The sequence below is a fragment of the Petaurus breviceps genome, unplaced genomic scaffold, assembly GCF_028583685.1.
Source record: "Petaurus breviceps papuanus isolate PSGF00001 unplaced genomic scaffold, PetGlider_PUasm1.0 91133, whole genome shotgun sequence".
Lineage (NCBI taxonomy): Eukaryota > Metazoa > Chordata > Mammalia > Diprotodontia > Petauridae > Petaurus > Petaurus breviceps.
Window position 1 is genome coordinate 100,653,267 of NW_027187419.1, and position 19,432 is coordinate 100,672,698.

A 19,432-nucleotide genomic window follows, 5' to 3' on the forward strand; every position below is an offset into this window, starting at 1 on the left:
CACCTTCCATGTAAATGTGACCTTCCTTGCAGTCACTCTGGACTAAAACTCAGTTATTTGTAATCTTCCCTCTTCCTTTCTCTCTATATCAACTTGCTAAGTCCTGTTTATTCCAAAAACTTATCTGTTGAATCTATCCTCTTCTGTCCACTCAGCCACCAGCCTGGTTCGAGCCTTTATTTGCCTCTCAGACTGTTAGAGGAAACCTCCTAACTGGTACCCTCACTGTTGTCCAACCTTCACACAAGCTTCTGAAATAATCCTCCTAATGTGTAAGGGTACTCAATAGTCTGTATTCAATAAATGTTTAACAAATTAATTTTCCCTGAAGAAGCCAAATAATACTTGTCATTCCTGGCAAGTCCATCAAATAACAAGTGGGGATTTGATGGAATGTTTATTTTTACTGCTTTAAAAGTAAAAATATTAATAATTAGCTACTATTAATTAATTAGTGGTAAAGGATTACATTTTATTAGACTGTAGATACAGGGGAAATTGTAAGGAAATTAAGATGATTACTAAAAAGGGAGAATGACATATGTTAATTGTAACTTTTGTGAGTCAAATAACATTTAAGCAGATTAGTTTTTGAAAATTATGTTAAAAGCTGCCCAACCCCTTTCATTTTACAAATACAGAAACTGAGGTCTAATGAGGTTTGGTGATATGATCAAGGTCACATATGTAATAGATAATGAACTTAGATTTTATCCCAGGTCCTCTGACTTTAAATTTTGTAGACCTTCTACTACTCTACAAACTTCATTGGATTTAGAGCTGAAAGTGATTTAGATATCATTTAGTCTAACCCTCTTATTTTACAGATGAGGAATTAGAGGCCAAGATATTTTGTGATTTGTCTACTGCCATTAAGCTAAAAAGTGGTAGAATTAGGATTTAATCTAAATTCTTTCATTTCTAATATGCCATGCTGTCTCAAATTTTCTACCTTTTTAATTACAAGATCATAGGTCAACAAAATGGTACTCATCCATAAGGACTTTAACTCTAATGGTGGTGGGAGAAAGGTGTTGGGAAGTGGGGGAAGGGAGATGGATTCAGAGGGAAAGATAATAGGTTCATTCTTCTTTTAACATGTTGAGTTTAAGATACCCAGGGGACTCCTGTGTAGCTATGTACAGCAGGCATTTGAAGATGTAGATTTTAAGCTTAGAAGATAGATAAAGGGCTAAATGTGTAGATCTGGTCATTATCTGAAAAGAGATGATAATTTAAAGTCTAAGAGCTGATGAGATCACCAAAGGAGTAATAGAGAGTACAGAAAGACCTAGAGTCAAATTTGAGAATGTTTTATGTGTATTGGGGCTGGATTGGGGAGGTGGAAAATAAATTCTCTACATTTTGCATTCAATTTTCTGTGTCTATTAAATACAATTTCTTTAGCACTCTCTTCAAGTCTACAACTGCTTCCTTACTTTTCTTTCTGTATGACTCGGGAATAATGTAAGTTTCTTTTATTTCATTTTCTGTCTTTACATCCCAAAGGTCTGGCACATAATAGTTTGTATACTGTAGATGCTTGATAAATGCTTATTTAATTTGATTAAATGCTATATGAATATGAACTATCCAGACTGAAGACTCTTTGTTGTAAAGAATATAGAGAAGTTTGTGTTTGTTATAGTGGTTGCCAAAAATTATTTAGAGCAATCTGCATACTATTTCACTGTATTCTTAGCTTACTTCAACAAGTATTCATTAAGCAACTACTATATACAAAGTACCATGACACAAACACGCACAAAAAATTAATGTCTGTGCTCTTAAGAAATTTATTAATACAAATTCTGTATGGAAATAAAGGAGAGAAAGGTTGCAATTCCAACCTGGAATCTATTGATGCTACTCTAAAATTCATTCCCATGGCTGTAGCATAAATTCAAATCCCACCTATAAGCCTATGGAACTATATATATATATATACATATATATATATAGTTCTATGGAACTATATATATATATACAGTTGCTCCAAATCTGCTCATATGATCTCAGATATGTCCAATTATTTGTGTAACTTCTTGCAAAAAACTAAAATTAAAATCACATCATGAATCAAAGTTACATTGACTCTTCTTCAAAATAAATTTCCCAAGCTTTCTGATGCTAAGGAAATGGCACACAAGTAGGAGAAGCTCTTAGAATAGAGAGTGGGGATCATCAGTACTAGCTGAGTGATGGGGAGAATGGAACAAATGCTTATCTTACCTAATGCCTCCAAAGGGCCCTACTACAAATGGGCTAGACCCTTCATTTGGATCCCCAACAGCTAGAAAGCATCAGGTTTGTCAGAAAATGCTGTTAATTCATCTCTGAACCCTGTCTTCAGAAGCCAATTTATACCAGGAACAGTAATTACATCATTTTTCTAATATAAATGAGATAGGAGATATCTAGACATGAGGCGCCAGAAATTGCAACACATTTCTCAGACCTCTAAGGAAACTCTCCACTGTGCTATGGGTAAGAGAATCAGGGCAGCATTAGGAACTTAAAAAAAAATCTAGTTCATATTGTTTTGAAAAACTAATTAAATATGTTCATTGATAATATATATGACCATATGTATATATACAAATGTGTATTTGTGTGTGTGTGTGTGTATAGTTTTCCTTTGTGGCCAAAAATTCTGAGCAGATCCCTGCTCTCTATTCTCAGAAAAGATAGATATTTTGCTCTATTAAGTCCTATTTTATCTTATTTTCTACTTTCTTTTCTTTATTTCTATGATTTCAACTGCCCGTTGGAGACAACACTAACTCCCAGAGTATTTTGACAGGTACTGTAAGTATCTCTACTCAAACTGGAAAACAATCAAAAGATAATGACTGTCCATCTCCCAACAAAGCTTTCACTTTCTGGGTATCTGTTATCATCTTAAAATTTAATGTATTCTACTATAGCAAACTTTCAGGTGCTACAAAAAAAGAAGGAATGTAGATAGGAAGGAATTACAATATAAAGCTGGGGTTTTTAAATTAAAATAATTCAATTAAGTCTTTTAAATAAATATTTGTGAAACAGACTGGAATTAGGTTACATTTGTAAGAATTAGAAGATCTTATGTTAATCCTTTTTAAAAATAGAAAAAAAAATTTAAAGGTTTCCAATTATTTAATGATAGTCATGATTGTATCTACAATTCATGAATATATACATCATTTGGTTTTCCATGCATATATGTATGTGTATGTGTATACATAGTCATCTGATCACAAGCAGTCTTGTGATCACCCATTGAATGACTTATTTCATATAGTAGTAATGTTTTGGGTTATGTTGTCTGCTTTTTTTTTTAAATAGCATATAAATGTCAACTTAATTATACAAAGTGAACTTAATAAAACTAACCTTTAAACATGACTAGACATCTGAAATAAAAAGATTGCTAATCCCAAAGAGATCAATTCTATGTGTGTTTGTGCTGGTATTTTCCTTATTTTAATAAGTTACAGGGGAAAAAACAAAAACATAAGCCTAGTTCCTTTATCAGAATTTTTCCTAGGTATGTGGGTAGGGAAAAGAAGAAAAAGAATTAAAAAAAAAAAAACCCTTGATCCTTAGAGCAAAGTGAAAGTCTCTTTATGGGAAGCAGAATGTTAATTTTCACAACAAACATTCAGAAACTTTATACCCTCATTAACTTGTTCTTTCAGCATTTTAAAAAGTCATTATATTTATGGGATTCCTCCTACCTGCCTCTGAAGTTCTGCCAGGTTGTAAGGTAAGGCACCTTCGGCCAACGGTGCTATTCTCTCAATATCTGCCAAAGTCAAACGCCTTCAGGTGAGAACATAGGAAAAAAAATAATTGTTAGATTAAACAACAAATAAAAACCACTGGAGAAAAAAATCTTTACTTACTACTACAGTTAAAAGAAAATGTACAAAAACAAACAAAACTTTCCCTACAAACAATGGGGAATTATATCATAAAGGACTTTGCTTTGGAAGAGACTCTAATGAAGTTATCATAATTTATCAAGGTTCTGCATATAGGGTAATTAATATTTGCTGAATCAAGTTGAATTTATGTTAGAAAACAACATAAAGACATACCATATTACACATGTTATTATTTCAAGAGTCTATTTTGCCAATCACTTAAAACAGAGGTATTAAATTTATGGTCCCTTGCACACATAGCCCAAAACTTCTGAGTGTTATCTAAACCAGATTAAAATGCAATCAGGAAATATTTAACAAAAGAAAAAAAACACAATACAGTATAGATAATATTAATTTGTGATTTCTAAATCAATATTAGGCCCAAGTTTCTAATTAAGTTTGACAGTTCTGACTTAGAAGACCCTTTCAAGTCACACTTTGAGAACTACCATTTGTTGTCCTCAAGGTATCTTAAAACATTAGACCCACAAAAACAAGTTTGCAGCAGTTTTGTCATCCATAAAGCAGAAAAATAAATTACATTTATGCAGGTGAAAAAGAAGACTGAGCATTACTAATCTGGAAAAGACTTTAAAGATACTCAAGCCCATTTTATAGCTAAAAAAGCTTAGTTTCAGAACCTTTAAATGACTTGCCCAGGGTCACAATGACAGATGATGACAAAGGTTGAACTAAAAAATCCAAGTCTCATAATCTCCATATCAGAATTCTTTCCACTACGTGCTAATAAATAAATAGCAACCATCTAAATCTCTTGCCTGACCATTCTGTCCTTCTGAGGCAATAGATTACATATATACACAAATCTCAGGAGAGAATTCATGTTATTCCACAGGTCCCAACATCAGGAACTACTTTTTATGTTGAGTATCCAAAAATAAACCTAATTAGATTATCTTTGGGATAAGAGAATTCTGACTAAAAGATTCCAAGCTTACTTAATTTTAGTGGCTATTCTAATGAGAATGACAATATGCAATAGTTCTGTGGATAAAGAGTCACTAGATATGAGCAAGAGAGGTCCACTTTCAAAAGTTAGAATATTTTAATAGGATATAATTTCTTTATCCTGCTGGGAGTTGAATCCATTTTACTTTTAAATCTTTTGGTGCCTTGTTAAGTTACACAACATTACTGTAGTTTGGTTTCTGTTGCATGTAAAATATTGTCTGCCTCCACCCCAAAAAGATCTAATGTTTCATAGGGCCTCTGAGAGAACAAGGAGGTGCTTTCAAAGTACACATGACCACTCATCACAGAAGATTCACTCTTCTTTGAATGAGTCAACTTCCATGATATCTTATTCATAACACCTTCTAATAGTAAATCAATAATACTTTCTTCCTTTCTTCAGAACATGACTAGACCCCAGAGGTTCCAGTCCCGACTCCACTTCTTCCTTGTTCTTCGTCCCCTAAGGAATGTGCAAAGTCTTAGAAAAGAAGACCCAGTCTATCAGAATAGAGCTCATGTTTTTCTCTGTCTTTATGGATGCTTGGACAACCTCTTCAGTACTTAAGACAACTAAATCCTTAATCCCGCTCACCCCAACCCAAGTCGTATAGATCATTGTTTACTTTCACATAAGACATACGACCAACATCTACATGGAGTTTTAAAACTGTTGCCTTACAAACTAAATATCCTATCATTAGAATAGTTACCCAGTAGCATTGTACAGGTCTGCAAGCTGGTATAGAATATCAATTTCCAATGGTGTAACTTGTCCATATCTTATCGCATTTTGAGCAAATTCCTCTGTGAGGGGAACAAGATAAATAGTCTTTAAATCTGCAAAACATATACCAAACTCTTACTTTAAATTAATGCAATCTGGAAGCTAAGGGTATACTGGACTTTGAACAACAATAACCCAAACTACCAACACTATACCTGAATTTAAACATTTATACACACATACACACAGAGAAAAATATATTCTTATCCCCCTCAAATTTTCCTAGACTTGGGGTTTAAATGCAGATTGAAGCATTCTTTTTTCTTTCTTTATTATTCTTGGTTTTTTGGTCTGTTTTCTTTTGCAACATGACTGATATAGAAATGCTTTGCATGACTGCACATGTACAATCTATATCAAATTGCTTGCCATCTCAAAGAGGAGTGAGGGGAAAGAGAAAGGGAAAGAATATGGAATTCTAATTTTTTAAAAAGAATATTAAAAATCTTTGCTTATATGTAATTGAGAAAAAATAAAAATTAAGTCAAATATTCCTAAAGCATTTGGGTATTTCCTTTGCCCAGCAACATTTCTTACCTTTTATTATATTTATCTGTGTATGGATTCTTCTTGGAATCCCTAGCTTCTTTCAAGGCCCAACTCAGATAAGTCCTGAGGCCATATACTCTCCCTCTACCATGAAATAACTTACTTCTCTATGTACAAGTTGTATTCCCCCAGTAGAATGTCAACTCCCTGAGGAAGGACTGTTTAATTTTTGTTTTTATACCCACTGTGCCCAGCCCAGTGGGCACCAAATAAATATGTAATGAATTATATATGTCACATCCACAATTTCCTCCCCAGTAGAATGTAAGCTGCACAGGGACTGGAACTATTTGCTTTCATCTTTGTTTCCCAAAATCCTAGCCCATAACAGATACTTGTTAAGAGTCTGTTGAACCAAAAATCCCAAACATCTATTAAAGAATTACCAAATTACCACAAATGTAAAAAATGTTACCATGATGGGTTATCAAAGGTAAACAGCATCAAGCTAAAATTCTTTCTTTAGCATGCTCATTGGTTTCAAGAGTCACAGGTGAAAATGACTAGCTCTTTTTCTACTCATCTAAGTCTCCCTAATAGAATTCACTAAAAAGGAATAACCTTCCTAAGTTGCCACCATGACTCTTTCAAATTCTTAGTTCCACCCACAGACCTGACACTCCAGTTCAAATATTTTTCTCCTGCAGCATCATTGCCCTGCTTCACAGCTTAGTCCAAGGTTCCTTTCAGAGCCTTACCAGTTCCTTTCCTCCATTCCTCACTGTTACCATTTCAATAAATCCCACTGAATTTCTGGAGATGCATGTGGGTTAGGTGGGGCATGCACTTCACCTGAGAAAGCACAGATTCTCCCAAACCTAACATTAGGATAGTGAACTTAAAGCATTTTTCATGGAAGACTAAATGGAAAACATAAAGATATTAACAACAACAAAAAAACCAACAACACTTACCCTTTGTGACTTCAACATCCTTCCTTGTGCCAGCGAGAGTGCCGTATATCTTACGAACAAGTTCCATGTTATTCAGTAGGGAGTTAAATGCATTGAAGTAGGAGAAGCTAACCTGGTGGGCAATACTTCCACCAGCCGCCTAAAAATGAAATGACATGAAAAAAAAAAAGAATGCATTTTCATCCGACTTGGACTTTGCTTGAAATTGATCCAAAGCACTCATCATTCTACTGAAAAGAACCAATCCATAAGTATAAGGAATGTGTCATGCTTTAAGAAAAGGGGGGGAGGGTGGTTCCTCCTGCCCTAAGGGGAAGCCTTTGCATTTTAGGCTTTAAAGAAAAAAAGCAACATTAGCAGCAGGACTTCATGGTTCACTTGTAAGGTCAGAACTACCAAATACAATTCACAATCTGGTAAAATCATTTCTGTTAAACATTTCTTGGCTAGCACTCATCTACAGAACTACTTGTCTGCTCTGGTCCAACTAAACCCCAGTCTGTCGACCTTCAGGGAACAATCTAAGTAGCATCTTATAAAATGGTTTTCTTCATAATGATAAATTTTTCAAGATTTTAAGACTTTTTAAATAATATTATCCTACTTAAAAAAAGACTATTGATATAATTTTATCTTAACATCTTAATTATTCACTTAGGTCCTGAAACACAGAATAGGATTTAGAACTGGAAGAGGCTCAAACACACATCATACTTTCCTGCTCTGGAGTGGGGAGAAAAACTCTGTTTCTGTCATTCTAACCACCATCTGAAGTTCGGCTCAAAAGCTCAATATCACCTCTCTTGTTCCTCACCCTTCTTTCTACTTAGAACTCATGTATCACCTTGTTAGTGTTATATTTTGTTTTGTTATTTATGTCTCTTCTAGTAAAAGCTTCCTAATTTTATGGACAAGGAAATTGAAGCCAAGGAGAGATTAAAATGACCTGCCCTGGGTTATACAGGTAAATAACAAGCACAACCAGTATTCAAACTCAGAGGTTCTAAATTCAAATTCACTGTTCTTTCCCCTCTTATAAGTACATTAATGATACTGTTAAGTATAGTTACCAAAAATGTTTTTAATTGGCAGGGAGAAATATTTGGCCAAATTTTCTACCTCGGCTCTATAAAGAACCATGGTATGCCCTCTGGACTCAGAGAAGGAAAAACCTTCACTGTTCTTGTTGGGTAAGGAGATGACTTAATCTAAACCCACTTCAGGTTTATTAAAGCTCAAATTACAAAATGGATGTAAACCAAGATTGTCTGGTTTTTGGAGCAAATATTCAAAATTCAAATGTATGGTTACAAAGCCATTAGGATGATTGTTTTGATCTCAGAAATTATTGGTGTAGAGAAAAAAAAGCATAGCATTGATATAGAGAAAAAAGATAACTGCAACACAAATGTCTCCCACCTTATCCAAAAGTGTACCTGGCCCCAAATTGGACAACAGCTCCTCAACCTAAATTGAATCACCAGATATATACCAAAAGGATTTAAATAACTTAGATCTAAGGAGGACTGGGTGACAAGTTCCAGTAGCTTTCAATCCCTAGATCTGAAAGAGTTCTAACTCACAACCAAGTTGGAAGTTAAATGAACTGCTTACTGAAAGTGTTTCTTTGCCCCAAAGAATCAAATCCTTCCCTTGGGGCCTTCCCCTCCCCCTCTTTTCTTTGTTTTGGGGGACAGGGGAGGGGATGATGTAGAATATGTAAGAAGTGACATGTATCCTGTTCAAATTCACTGGAGAAAAAGAACAGGAGTTGATCTTTCTACCCCAGTGTAAAGTAAAGATAATGACCTTCAGCTGAAACAACAAAAGGGCTCACTGGCCTCTCTCCATGTAAAACAAGCAGTGATCAAAAACGTACACATATGTATAAGGCATGCACAAGAAAATAGACAAGCGAGGGAGGGTCACTTCAGAGGAAGTGCCTGAAAATCTAACATGTTTAGCTACTTGCAATTTATGTGAAAATGGTCTAAATCTACTTCTGCATTTAAAACCAGACTTGGGGAAAACTTGATCCATGAATAATTCAACTGGCTATTTTTCAGAGCTTGGTAGTTTAACAAAATAATGAACAACGTCTAGACCATAGATGGGCACTGGGTGCCATTTTTGGCATACCAAATAGCTAAATGATACATAGAGGGAAGGGACAAGGGTAAGAGGTATGGCCCAATTCCAGGTTGCTGCCTATATTAATGTAGGCTTTCCTAACTCAATACATCTTCTGCTGTGACCACAGAGGCAATATGAAGGTAAACAGGAGACACACTATCCCTACACTAGCAAATATTGGAAACAGAGCTACAACATTTGGGCCTCAATAAGTCTACTGAAGTAGTGGTGGCCAAAGGAAAGGCAGAAGTAAGGAATATGGTACACTGAGAAAAATAATCTACAGCTATATTTGCTTCTCCCAAACCAAGAGCTGCAGTAGGAAATAAAGTTTTAGAAGTTCATATTATCTTATTACCTCTTACATAGATTCTTACAATAAGCCTAACTAGCCAATTCTAAGCCAATTTCCCATTCTATGTCACAGTGTTGCCAGAACAGTTTTTGATGCTTCTCTCTGACCAATCATTTACTATTCAAAAAACACCAGAGTTTCTCTAATGTCTACTACACTAAGATCAAAGTGAACTATTCACTATCCTCCAAACTTTTCCACTCTGAAGTCTTTGTTCATATCATTCCTTCAACTCTATCCACCATTTAAGATTCAGCTCAAATGCCCAATACTACCACTCTCATTCCCCAGCCTTCTCTATCCTTAGAACTCATGTATCACCTTGTTTGTATTATATTTTATTTTGTTATTTGTGTATCTACCTTATCTCTCCTACTGGATAAGCTCCCTGGGGACAAGGGGGCCACATTTTATTTATCTTTGTAAATATGTAATAAGGAACAAGACTTTGCCCACAATAGGCACTTAATAGATATTTGGTGATTGTATGAAAGAAAAGGAGGAGAAAAGAATAAAAGCAAGATGTTAGCTTTAAATGGAGTCCATGTAGCTGAAACAACTTTACTGGCAATGCAGGAAGTACACCTCTGCTGTTTAGCAAGATGTCTGGAAGAAGAACTGAAGTGATTAGGGGTTAGTGGCTTGAGGTAAGGGAATTCAGAATCCAAAGGCAGAGCCTTTATAAGAGATTTAAAGAACCAGAATTGAGTGCTAATCAGTGTCATGTAATGCCTATAAACAAATTTATATAGAGCTTGGAGAGCAAAAATATTCAAAGTACTTCATTCAATCCAATAAACATCATTAAGCATTTATTATGTGGTAGGCACTGTGCTAAGCACTGGGGATACAATTCATAAAAAGAAAGACAGCCCCTGCCTCTAAAGAGCTTGCAATCTAGAGATGGAAGGTGTCTAGTACAAGAAGGCTCTAGCAATTCATCTCCCAATTAAAGGGTATGTTTATCAACACTGGAACAACATGCTTCCATAAAGCATGGGATATATATGTCCATCCCCTATCTCCATGAAAATAACACACAATTCATTATTTATGGATTATCCACTGCTCTACACACACAAGCCTTAATTCCCATGTAAGGAAATCTGGGCCTAAGGGACTTAGCTGGTCTAGGCCACTCTTGGAAATCACACTATTTATCAGAATACCTGGGATAGAGGCAAAGAATTAAGGCTGTAGATGAGGAAACATTCCCTTGAATTACATTTCCATCCTGAGAAAATCAAAGTACTTGCTTTTCACTTACTGAAACCAAGTTTTCCTCCACAAAAGGAGTGAGCATGTGGGACCGAATAGTAACCATAATGTCACTGAAATCTAGTCCAGTGATCACTCCACTTTTGCTTTTATCTTTCAGGGCAAAGGCTTGCCTTGCATGTTCCAGCTGCAGCTCCTATAAGAAATAATTAGAAACAGAACATTAAATTGGCCTTAAAGTACATGTCATTAGCATATGTTGCAGGAGAAAAGGGAGTTTCATTCCAGACACAAGCCAACAACAGAAATGAACAATGAACAGCACTGTATTTACAACAAAGCTTTTGATTTTTTTCTTCCTAAGAGGCACGCTTTCTTGCAAATGTACTACATATTTTTAAAAATGCCCTACATATTATTCCAGGGAAGAAATGATGAATCAGAGCAATGCAACATAGGAAAAAAAAGGAAAAAAATTAGAAGAACCTTCAGATTTTACTTGAAAAGTATTCGGCACTGAAAATAAACTGAGTATGTTTTCAGCTCTTTATTTCAGCTTTAAAATTATGTTGTAATTTATTCTCTCCTGCTTGGAAGTATCCTTGTCATCCACAAGTACTTCTTGAAATAATGGTTTAGGTTCATTTGTGGCTTTCCAATGTTAAATTTTGCAATCAAAGCTTCTCTCCCTCTCGCTAAATGAATTAGAGGTAATTTCTCAAACAATTTTTATTTCAAATGAGAAAAGCCAGCAACTAGTTATTTTAATCTTTAGAACTTCAGACTTAAAAACTGTCTTAAAAATTTTATCTCTCATATTTATCTGTAATCTTGTCTTGCTTGAGTCATAAACAATAGTGTAATAACCAGTAATTTTTCTGAACTTTTCTACAGCTAAACTTTATAACAAATAAGTAGTATTACAAATAAAGATCTGTCCACCAATAATGCCCTGGGTATTATGCAAAATTCAGATGATTACTTCCTCTTTGTCCTACAATACGATTCATAGAAACTAGGACAATAGAATAATAGTGCAATTAGGTGTTGTTTGCATGCAATTGAATGGAAATATCTAAATATGTATACATTGCATTAAATACAAAAATAATATTGTACTTTTCATTAGTAATTTTCTATAAATACTACAAACCGTTACTGAGAAGAGTCCTTTGCAAACCTCAAGTATCATGTGAATATATGCTATTATCATATTTCTTAATAATAATAACAACCACCATCAATTCTGGATGGAGGGAGGTACTTAAAGTAGATCTTTACAGAAATCTCACCCTTATTACTAATTTATTTCTCATTTTCTTTCTATTACTCCCAAGAATTTACTATCTTCCTAGCTAGTCAAGCCATTAAATTGGGAGTGATAGTTCAGAACGCTGATATTTGTCCCCACACATTCCTTTAAAAAAAAATCTGATCTATTTGTAAAGACTTAGAAAAAAATTTCAACATTAAGGCATGTTTGGATTTGCTTGTCATCTGCAAAACAGCATTTAGTGCAGGAAACTGAAAACCCAAACAATAAGCCATATGGACTCATTGCAAATGACAGTACAGAATAAACCACCTGCATGCATTTGCAGTCTTCACTTCCCCCTCTCTACTACAGTCATTTCCCCCCAAAAGCCTCTAGGAAATGAAGGAGTCTTAGCCGACACTTGGTCCTACCGGATGGTTGAAAGAAAGCATTTGCTGTGAAGCAAGAGAACAATATACACAATGACTACAATTATGTAAATGGAAATAACATGAAAAGGCAGCTGAACTCAGATGAATTAAAATGAACAATCTTGATTTCAGAGAAGAGAAAGGAAACCTACATCTCTCCTCTCGTTAAAAGGTAAAGACTACAGGTTCAGAATTACATACACCTTTCCACAAGGATGCTTTATTAGTTGATCTGGCTTAACTAGATTCAATGAAGCAGCTATATTAGGAAACAGAATGACAACAAAAGTCATCAACATACTATATTTTATAAAGTGTTGCTATGAGAACATTTTGGAAAACTCAGAGAAAATCAAGGTAAAACCTGCACCTAACACTTTAAAATGCCAGGAGTAAACATGTACCTATTGCATAAAGAGGGGATAAGTGACACTTGACAATTCCTGACCATATTACACCTTCTACCTCTTTTGTTCTCCTTTTTTTATTCTTTCTCCACCCCCTCAACCCCCACAAATTCTCAGTGCCTATGCTTTACAAGGGCAATTTGCATTCTGTCAAAGGCCTACAATTGAGGACCCAGAGAGCCACACGTAGTCTTGAGGCCACTCTTGCTTTAGGACTTCATGGGACAGTCAGTGGCAAATATGTCAAAGACTTAGGAGTTAGATAAATTTATTAAACATCTCATTAAAAAGGGCTTTTAAATGGTCAAAAATATTCAGATCCATTTCTTCAATAGATACTGTCAATGAGGAAATGGGAATCATCAGGACTATACTACAATACAACCCCAAAACCTAACCTCAAAAAAAGAAAAATGTTCCCCTCCCAAACCTGCAGGAAGGAGAAAGGGGAGAGGTTTGGGCAAATGGACTCTGAGGTATTCACCCACCTCCTTTGTTGAGGAAACAGACTTAGAAGAGAAGAGAGATGGCAGAAAAATCTATTTAAACACTGAAACCAGTATTGGGAGTTGGGGATAAATGGTTGCTACAGGTAGAGGAAGGGAAATTAAAAGAATAGGAAAAAACAGGATTGGTACTATATGTAGCTTTTGGTGATGGCAGCAGTCATGGAGGAGGACTGGAAGATGTCCGCCTGGGGTGGTTTGGCCTAAGTGTGTTATCAAAATTATCTTTTACTGCTGGCATAGCATAACTTCTTACACAGGTATGGCCAAGAGAATAGAGAAGATCTGAGAAAGTGCTACAAAGGTCACAGTTGTCATAGACCACCTCCTTAGTATCTGTTATACCTCAAGACCTCCACTATATAAGATTCTCCCAGGTGCAAATACAGTTGAGGAGGAACACAATACATTGATAATGTTACACAGGTAACCAGATTTCCCACAGGTGCATTGCCTTACTACAAAGGTTTCACTTGGCTGTATAATTCTTCCTAATATTACCATGGTCAGTTCTGTGGTATGAGGGCCAACTTAGGAACATTAGTCCAGAAGTTGAGATAGCTCTTTTTTAATTAGTCATGTAAAGGCAATGTCAGAGGGGCAAGTGGGGAGAGTGCTCCTGTCAGGATTACTGACAACAGCTGCCATTTTCCTGCCTCACAGATTCATTGGCTGATTACTGATTGTGATAATATCATGTCCCCTCTAGGGGTGGCCAGGTGGCCCAGCGAGTAAGAGCACTGGCTCCAGTGTCGGGATGACCTGGATCAAATCCGGGCTCAGATACTCAGCACCATACCCAGCAATAACTGGCCATGTAACCTTGAGCAAGTTACTTAACCCCGATTGCTTTAAAAAAAAATATATCATGTCCCCTCTTCCTCTGCCCCCAGACTCCTTGCTAAATCAGCCAATTTCATTACCTCTCCCAAGCTTTCAGGGACAGGCTTTAGCAAGAGCATTGATAGCAACAGAGAATCCTCAGAGTGGGTAAGTGAATTGACTGCAGTCACACAGCTGCTGCCATGACAATCTAGTGACAAGAATTCCTTTAGTTTTGTGGTGGCATCAGAGCAATAGAGTCTATTCACTGCTACCCTAAAAGCCAAATGAAAGGCTGTCACAAGTCTGATCTCATGGAGTCCACAAGCTCAGGAATGTAGGTGTCCCTCATTTGATTGTTTAAAAATAGTAGCAGACATGTAGAAATAACACTCTGAGTTCTACAAAACTTTTTACTTACATCACCTCATTTGATCTTTCCAACCAAAAAGGTACATCCCTCAAATATCATGAAAAAGGAAGAAAAAAATCAGTTGAGTTTACAGATGAAATAATGGTTGGGAGAGTCAGAATAAGAAAAGGAAATCATTCACTCTTTCTAAAAAATAGAACAAAAGCAAAATTGAAGGCCTAAGTGTACTTGAATATGCATTATGCTTATTGTATTGTGAAAGTGAAACTTGGAATGATCTTAGTTCAGAATAAGAAATATTCTATTAACTCTAGTTATAGAAGGAAATAGCTCACCTGGAGGAACTGAGTAAATTCTGTGTAGGTAAGATGTTTCTTCCTGTTATGCCCAAAATGCAGGCGAATAAATTCACAATCCCAGTTAAAGGGTATATGATGATGAACAATTGTCTGTCCAAAAATTTCTTTGACATTTTCTTAGGAGGGAAAAAAAAGTCAATTACATTGAGAATAAACAATAAAATCCACCATAATGTTCCTACAGAAGAAAATCAAGAGAAGTTTTAAAAGTCAATATCATCCGCTTCTATTAAGATTAACTGCAAACTTTTTTTTGTCCTCTCAGAAACATGCACAGGAACACAATTGCTACAGAATATAATTTTACACTTAAGATTGTGTACTATTACATGTAAGGCCACAAGATTCTTAATTTCTCTTGATTTAATTTTAATTAGGAAGAGATTTATATCTTGCACAGTAAATGGCTGCTACTTTGCATTCAGGTATAAAATCAATAGTGTTTTCCCCGTTCCTCAAGGAGTCGAATTAAGCCCTTTATCAGAGGCATGAATACCTAAATTACAGTATAATGCAATATTTGTCATACTAAGTATGGTTTGATTGAGGCTTGATTATTACATTCACACTAGCCTGAATATGTCTATTGAAGATAGGTATAAGGAATGCCACCAAAAGCATATCATTAGCTCAGCAGCAAGCACCTTATTAAAAGCTTCTGATATTGTCAAAAAAAAAAATATGGCCTTGACACAAAGCTTCAAAACTCCCATAAAAAGCCATGATTATTAGTCTCAATTATTAAAATGTTTTAAGATAAGTGAAATTAGTGATTCACTTTTAAATAAAGAAGGACTAAACACAGAACAGTTACTCTTAGACAGGAACCAGTCAAGCTGTGTACCGTACAACGAAAACCCTTAAGTCTACTCTGATGGCCTGTCTTCATGCACTAAAAAATGTCATTAACTTTCTTACACAGTTCAACATTTTCAATAAAAGTCAATTCACAATTGACAGATACTTTAATGAGAACAGACTGGGTATCCTAATTTAGAAACTAATGCCCAAAAAAAGCAATCATTAACAAGGCTTAGAAAGCAGGAAGCCTGTTTTACTGACATCTTAAGAACCAAAATTATTTCCAAATTTAAGTCAATTTTATTGTGAAAGGCTGGTACTACCAATAACTACCTATTGTAATGAAGAAACATCAAATACAGACCTCTTTTTATTTTCTCAGCCAACTTATACTGTTTCCGGCTCCCCCCAAAAACCTACGCTGACTCAACTAAGATGATCTCCGAGTTTGTTCATGGCTATACAGACTGCCTTTAGTGTATAACTGAATATCTCCTCTTTCCTGATTAAAGCAGAAGAGTTACTAGTAGAATCCTGAACTGGAAATCCTCTTGGTTTTGACTTAATAGAACCAGTCTTCAACTAAGTCACAGCAATTACCAAGGTTAGAAGAGAGCATTGGATGTCGCTGGGGAGATGGGATTCTTTCTCTCTCTCTCTCTTTACCTAATGGAACACAACATTCATTTCTTGCCCTAACAGTTTGCAAGATATTGATTTCTAAAAATGATATCACGTGGATTTTCATCACCCTTGATCATGAATAAGGTTACAATCTCCAAAAACAAAGTCTAAACCCAAGAATAACTTGGAACCCTAGCCTCTAACATAAAAAGATTGTCCTTAAATCTAGAACTCTACTAGATTTCTACTTCAAAGCACATCATAACTCAGTTAGTTAAGTTAAATAAAATTAAAAGACCTCTTGCAAATCATGAGGGTTAGAAATATTTTAACAGATCAAAACAAAAACTATCAGGGCAAGTGGAACTTCCAATTGGATTAGTTCCATCCTCATGATTAATTCATTTTGATGTCTGAAAACAAATGTTCTGGAGTAAAGAACATGAAGGAATTGATGAGGAACAAAAAGGGCTGCTGTTATATGCTTAAATGACAAAATATTAAGATGAATTATCAAAGAATTTGAATAGGAAATTTTTAAAGAAGCAATTTCCAGAAACCTCAATTACTGGTTTATAAAGTGTGTATTTGGTACCTACACTTAATTTTCATTGAAATGTGGGATAGAGCAGACCCTCTTTTATATAACTACAAATTTTGGACTCTCAGAGGAGAAACTGGATATTAAAGAGGTAAGTTGGCAGCCATAGATACAGAAAGCTATCAATTCAAGAAATTCAAATGAAGTAGTAAAACAAATTTGATTTATTCCCCTCCCCAAAGATATAATTTATAAGGCAAAATTTCAACTTCAATGGAGACTTAAAAATTAATTGTAGGCAGGAGAAAGCTAATTAGAAAGTGCTAGGTAATTAGAAATATTATTTTTACAAACTCGCCAGCTATTGCTAGCAAATTCTTAAAATGTCTTTAAAATAGAACATACTAACTATATTCGAAAGCGAGGCTTTGATAACACAAAACAACCTAGTTCAACATTTTCACCTTTGGAGAGCTCTCAGTTATGTTTCCAGATATAGGAATGTCATTTATCATGGATTTTGTTTGACTGCTTCCTACTTCTTCAAGGCAACTTATAGCTTTAAGTGTTTGGTGTAAGGTTCTACTATGCTCATCAGAGTAGAATGTGGTCTGTCCACTATCCCAAAAATCTTTTAGATATTTGTCTTTGACCTGTTTATAGTATTCAATTGTTGTTGCTGGGGCTGGGTAACAATTTTTTACCTACTTGGGCACTTGAGATATTTTTCTTTTTTTCTAACCAATTTTTCCCTACTCACATTTCCTAATACATGCTTAATATAAGATTGATTAAAGCTACACTACAGAATTAATTAATGGATTGTGAATCATTTATCTGATTGGTGGCTTAAAAGTCCAACTCGTATTCATCACTTAACCATTACTAGGATCCTCTTATAAAAACCATACAAAGGCTCCAGAATTGGGGAATAGTTCACAGGAGGCAGCTCATGTGTGTGTGTGTGTGTGTGTCCCCCCCCCCCATTTCTTTTCTTGACTGGATTACACTCCTGTGATGCATTATCTCAAGCAGCTGGCTTTCTTCTTATCTTATCCAGTTTTATTAGGTCCTGCATGACATGAAAGGGAACACCAATAATCTCAAATACACCCAATGCAACTGACTAAAAGAGCACAGAAAGGTTTTTCCAAGAGAGAATCCCGTCTTTCCAGGGGCAAACAAGAGTCTAAGTGGTCACTACCTGTAGTGCTGTTTTAAGTGACCATAGTTCTGGACTAAGTGTAAGTGATAACATGATCAACATCCCATGATTAAGTCATGAAGACCATGAGTTGAAGTAGTGGGTTGTTGTTGTCTTTTTAATAAGACTGACATTGTTAATAGGAGCAGGAATCAATATAAATAAGCAGGAAAGAGAAATGCTAAAACTTTCTGACACAACACTATCAATAAACCAACCTCTCACTTCCTGCAGAATTTGGCTTATGAAAAACTATTTATAATTTCCTTTGATTTGGACAATCAAGCCAAACACATAAGTGAGATAGAACAATGCTCTCTCTGATGGTATGAGAGGCAGCATTGATTTGGCAGGAGGGGAAAAGGGTAGAGACAAGGAAAAACTGTGTTTTGGAGAAAATTTCCACAGGCAGAGCATTAGTGATTTGAGCTGTGTTAGTCACATATGACTAATGCAATATTTGATTACATGATAAAGTATATTATAGCACATGTGATATAAATGTGTTTTAATGGGTTTCCAATTTCCCCATCAGCCCAACTGCTATCCCCCCATATCATCCACCCTCATCCCACCCCTTTTTCCTTACAGGAGCCTCATACTAATCTTGTTCACCTTTCTGCAGTACAAAATTACCTCTGACCGGGGCTGGCACTCTTCTCCAAGACTGCCACCATGCCTGCTCCATGAATGAGCCTGGAAGGAGCTGCTGTACCAGCGCTGTGGCCAGAGAACTCCTCCTGTAGGTATACAAGCCATCAGCCCTGTGACACAACCCACCTACCATCAGCCCAAAGAATGAGATGTCCAATTCCAAAGATTCCAGCCCAGGAGCCATGGCTATGAGATTATAGGCTAGAGACCAAACAGTTTTTTTTTTTACTTTCAGGAAAAAAAGTATATACACACACACATATACACACATGTGTATATATGTATTATTTGAGTAGCTGAGTTCCACCTTGAGCATCTTAAAAAGGCCTTCTGAGAACTTCCACATATGTAAGAATATATTGAAATGGTGAGACTTATGGAACTAGATTTTCAGGAATTTAATGGTTTAGGAAAAAGAGGCTGGTGAGGCAGGAACCTAGAATTTATAGAGGCAGAAAGACATAGCACTAGCCTGAGGGATCAGATACCTGAGTTCTACTCCCAAGGATATCATTAGTTCAGCTAGAACAGATCACTACTACCTTCTGTGTCTCCATGGGTGAGGGAAGCAGAAGAGACATTTGAAATTGCCCATTACCTACCTTAAGGAGAAAAT

At 35.7% G+C, this 19,432-nt stretch overlaps 1 protein-coding gene across 2 annotated transcripts in view; it reads right to left on the bottom strand.

Annotated features, from left to right (window-relative positions):
* SLC25A12 (solute carrier family 25 member 12) overlaps nt 1–19,432 on the bottom strand; it is a 130,767-nt gene that overhangs the window by 74,054 nt on the left and 37,281 nt on the right. For both annotated transcript variants that reach the window (XM_069079966.1, XM_069079965.1), the window contains 5 exons: nt 14,969–15,108; nt 10,889–11,035; nt 7,134–7,272; nt 5,597–5,690; nt 3,720–3,804 (listed from right to left, as the gene is read on the bottom strand). In XM_069079966.1, the coding sequence (XP_068936067.1) occupies nt 3,720–3,804; nt 5,597–5,690; nt 7,134–7,272; nt 10,889–11,035; nt 14,969–15,108 (605 nt within the window). The remainder of the gene's footprint in view (nt 1–3,719; nt 3,805–5,596; nt 5,691–7,133; nt 7,273–10,888; nt 11,036–14,968; nt 15,109–19,432) is intronic.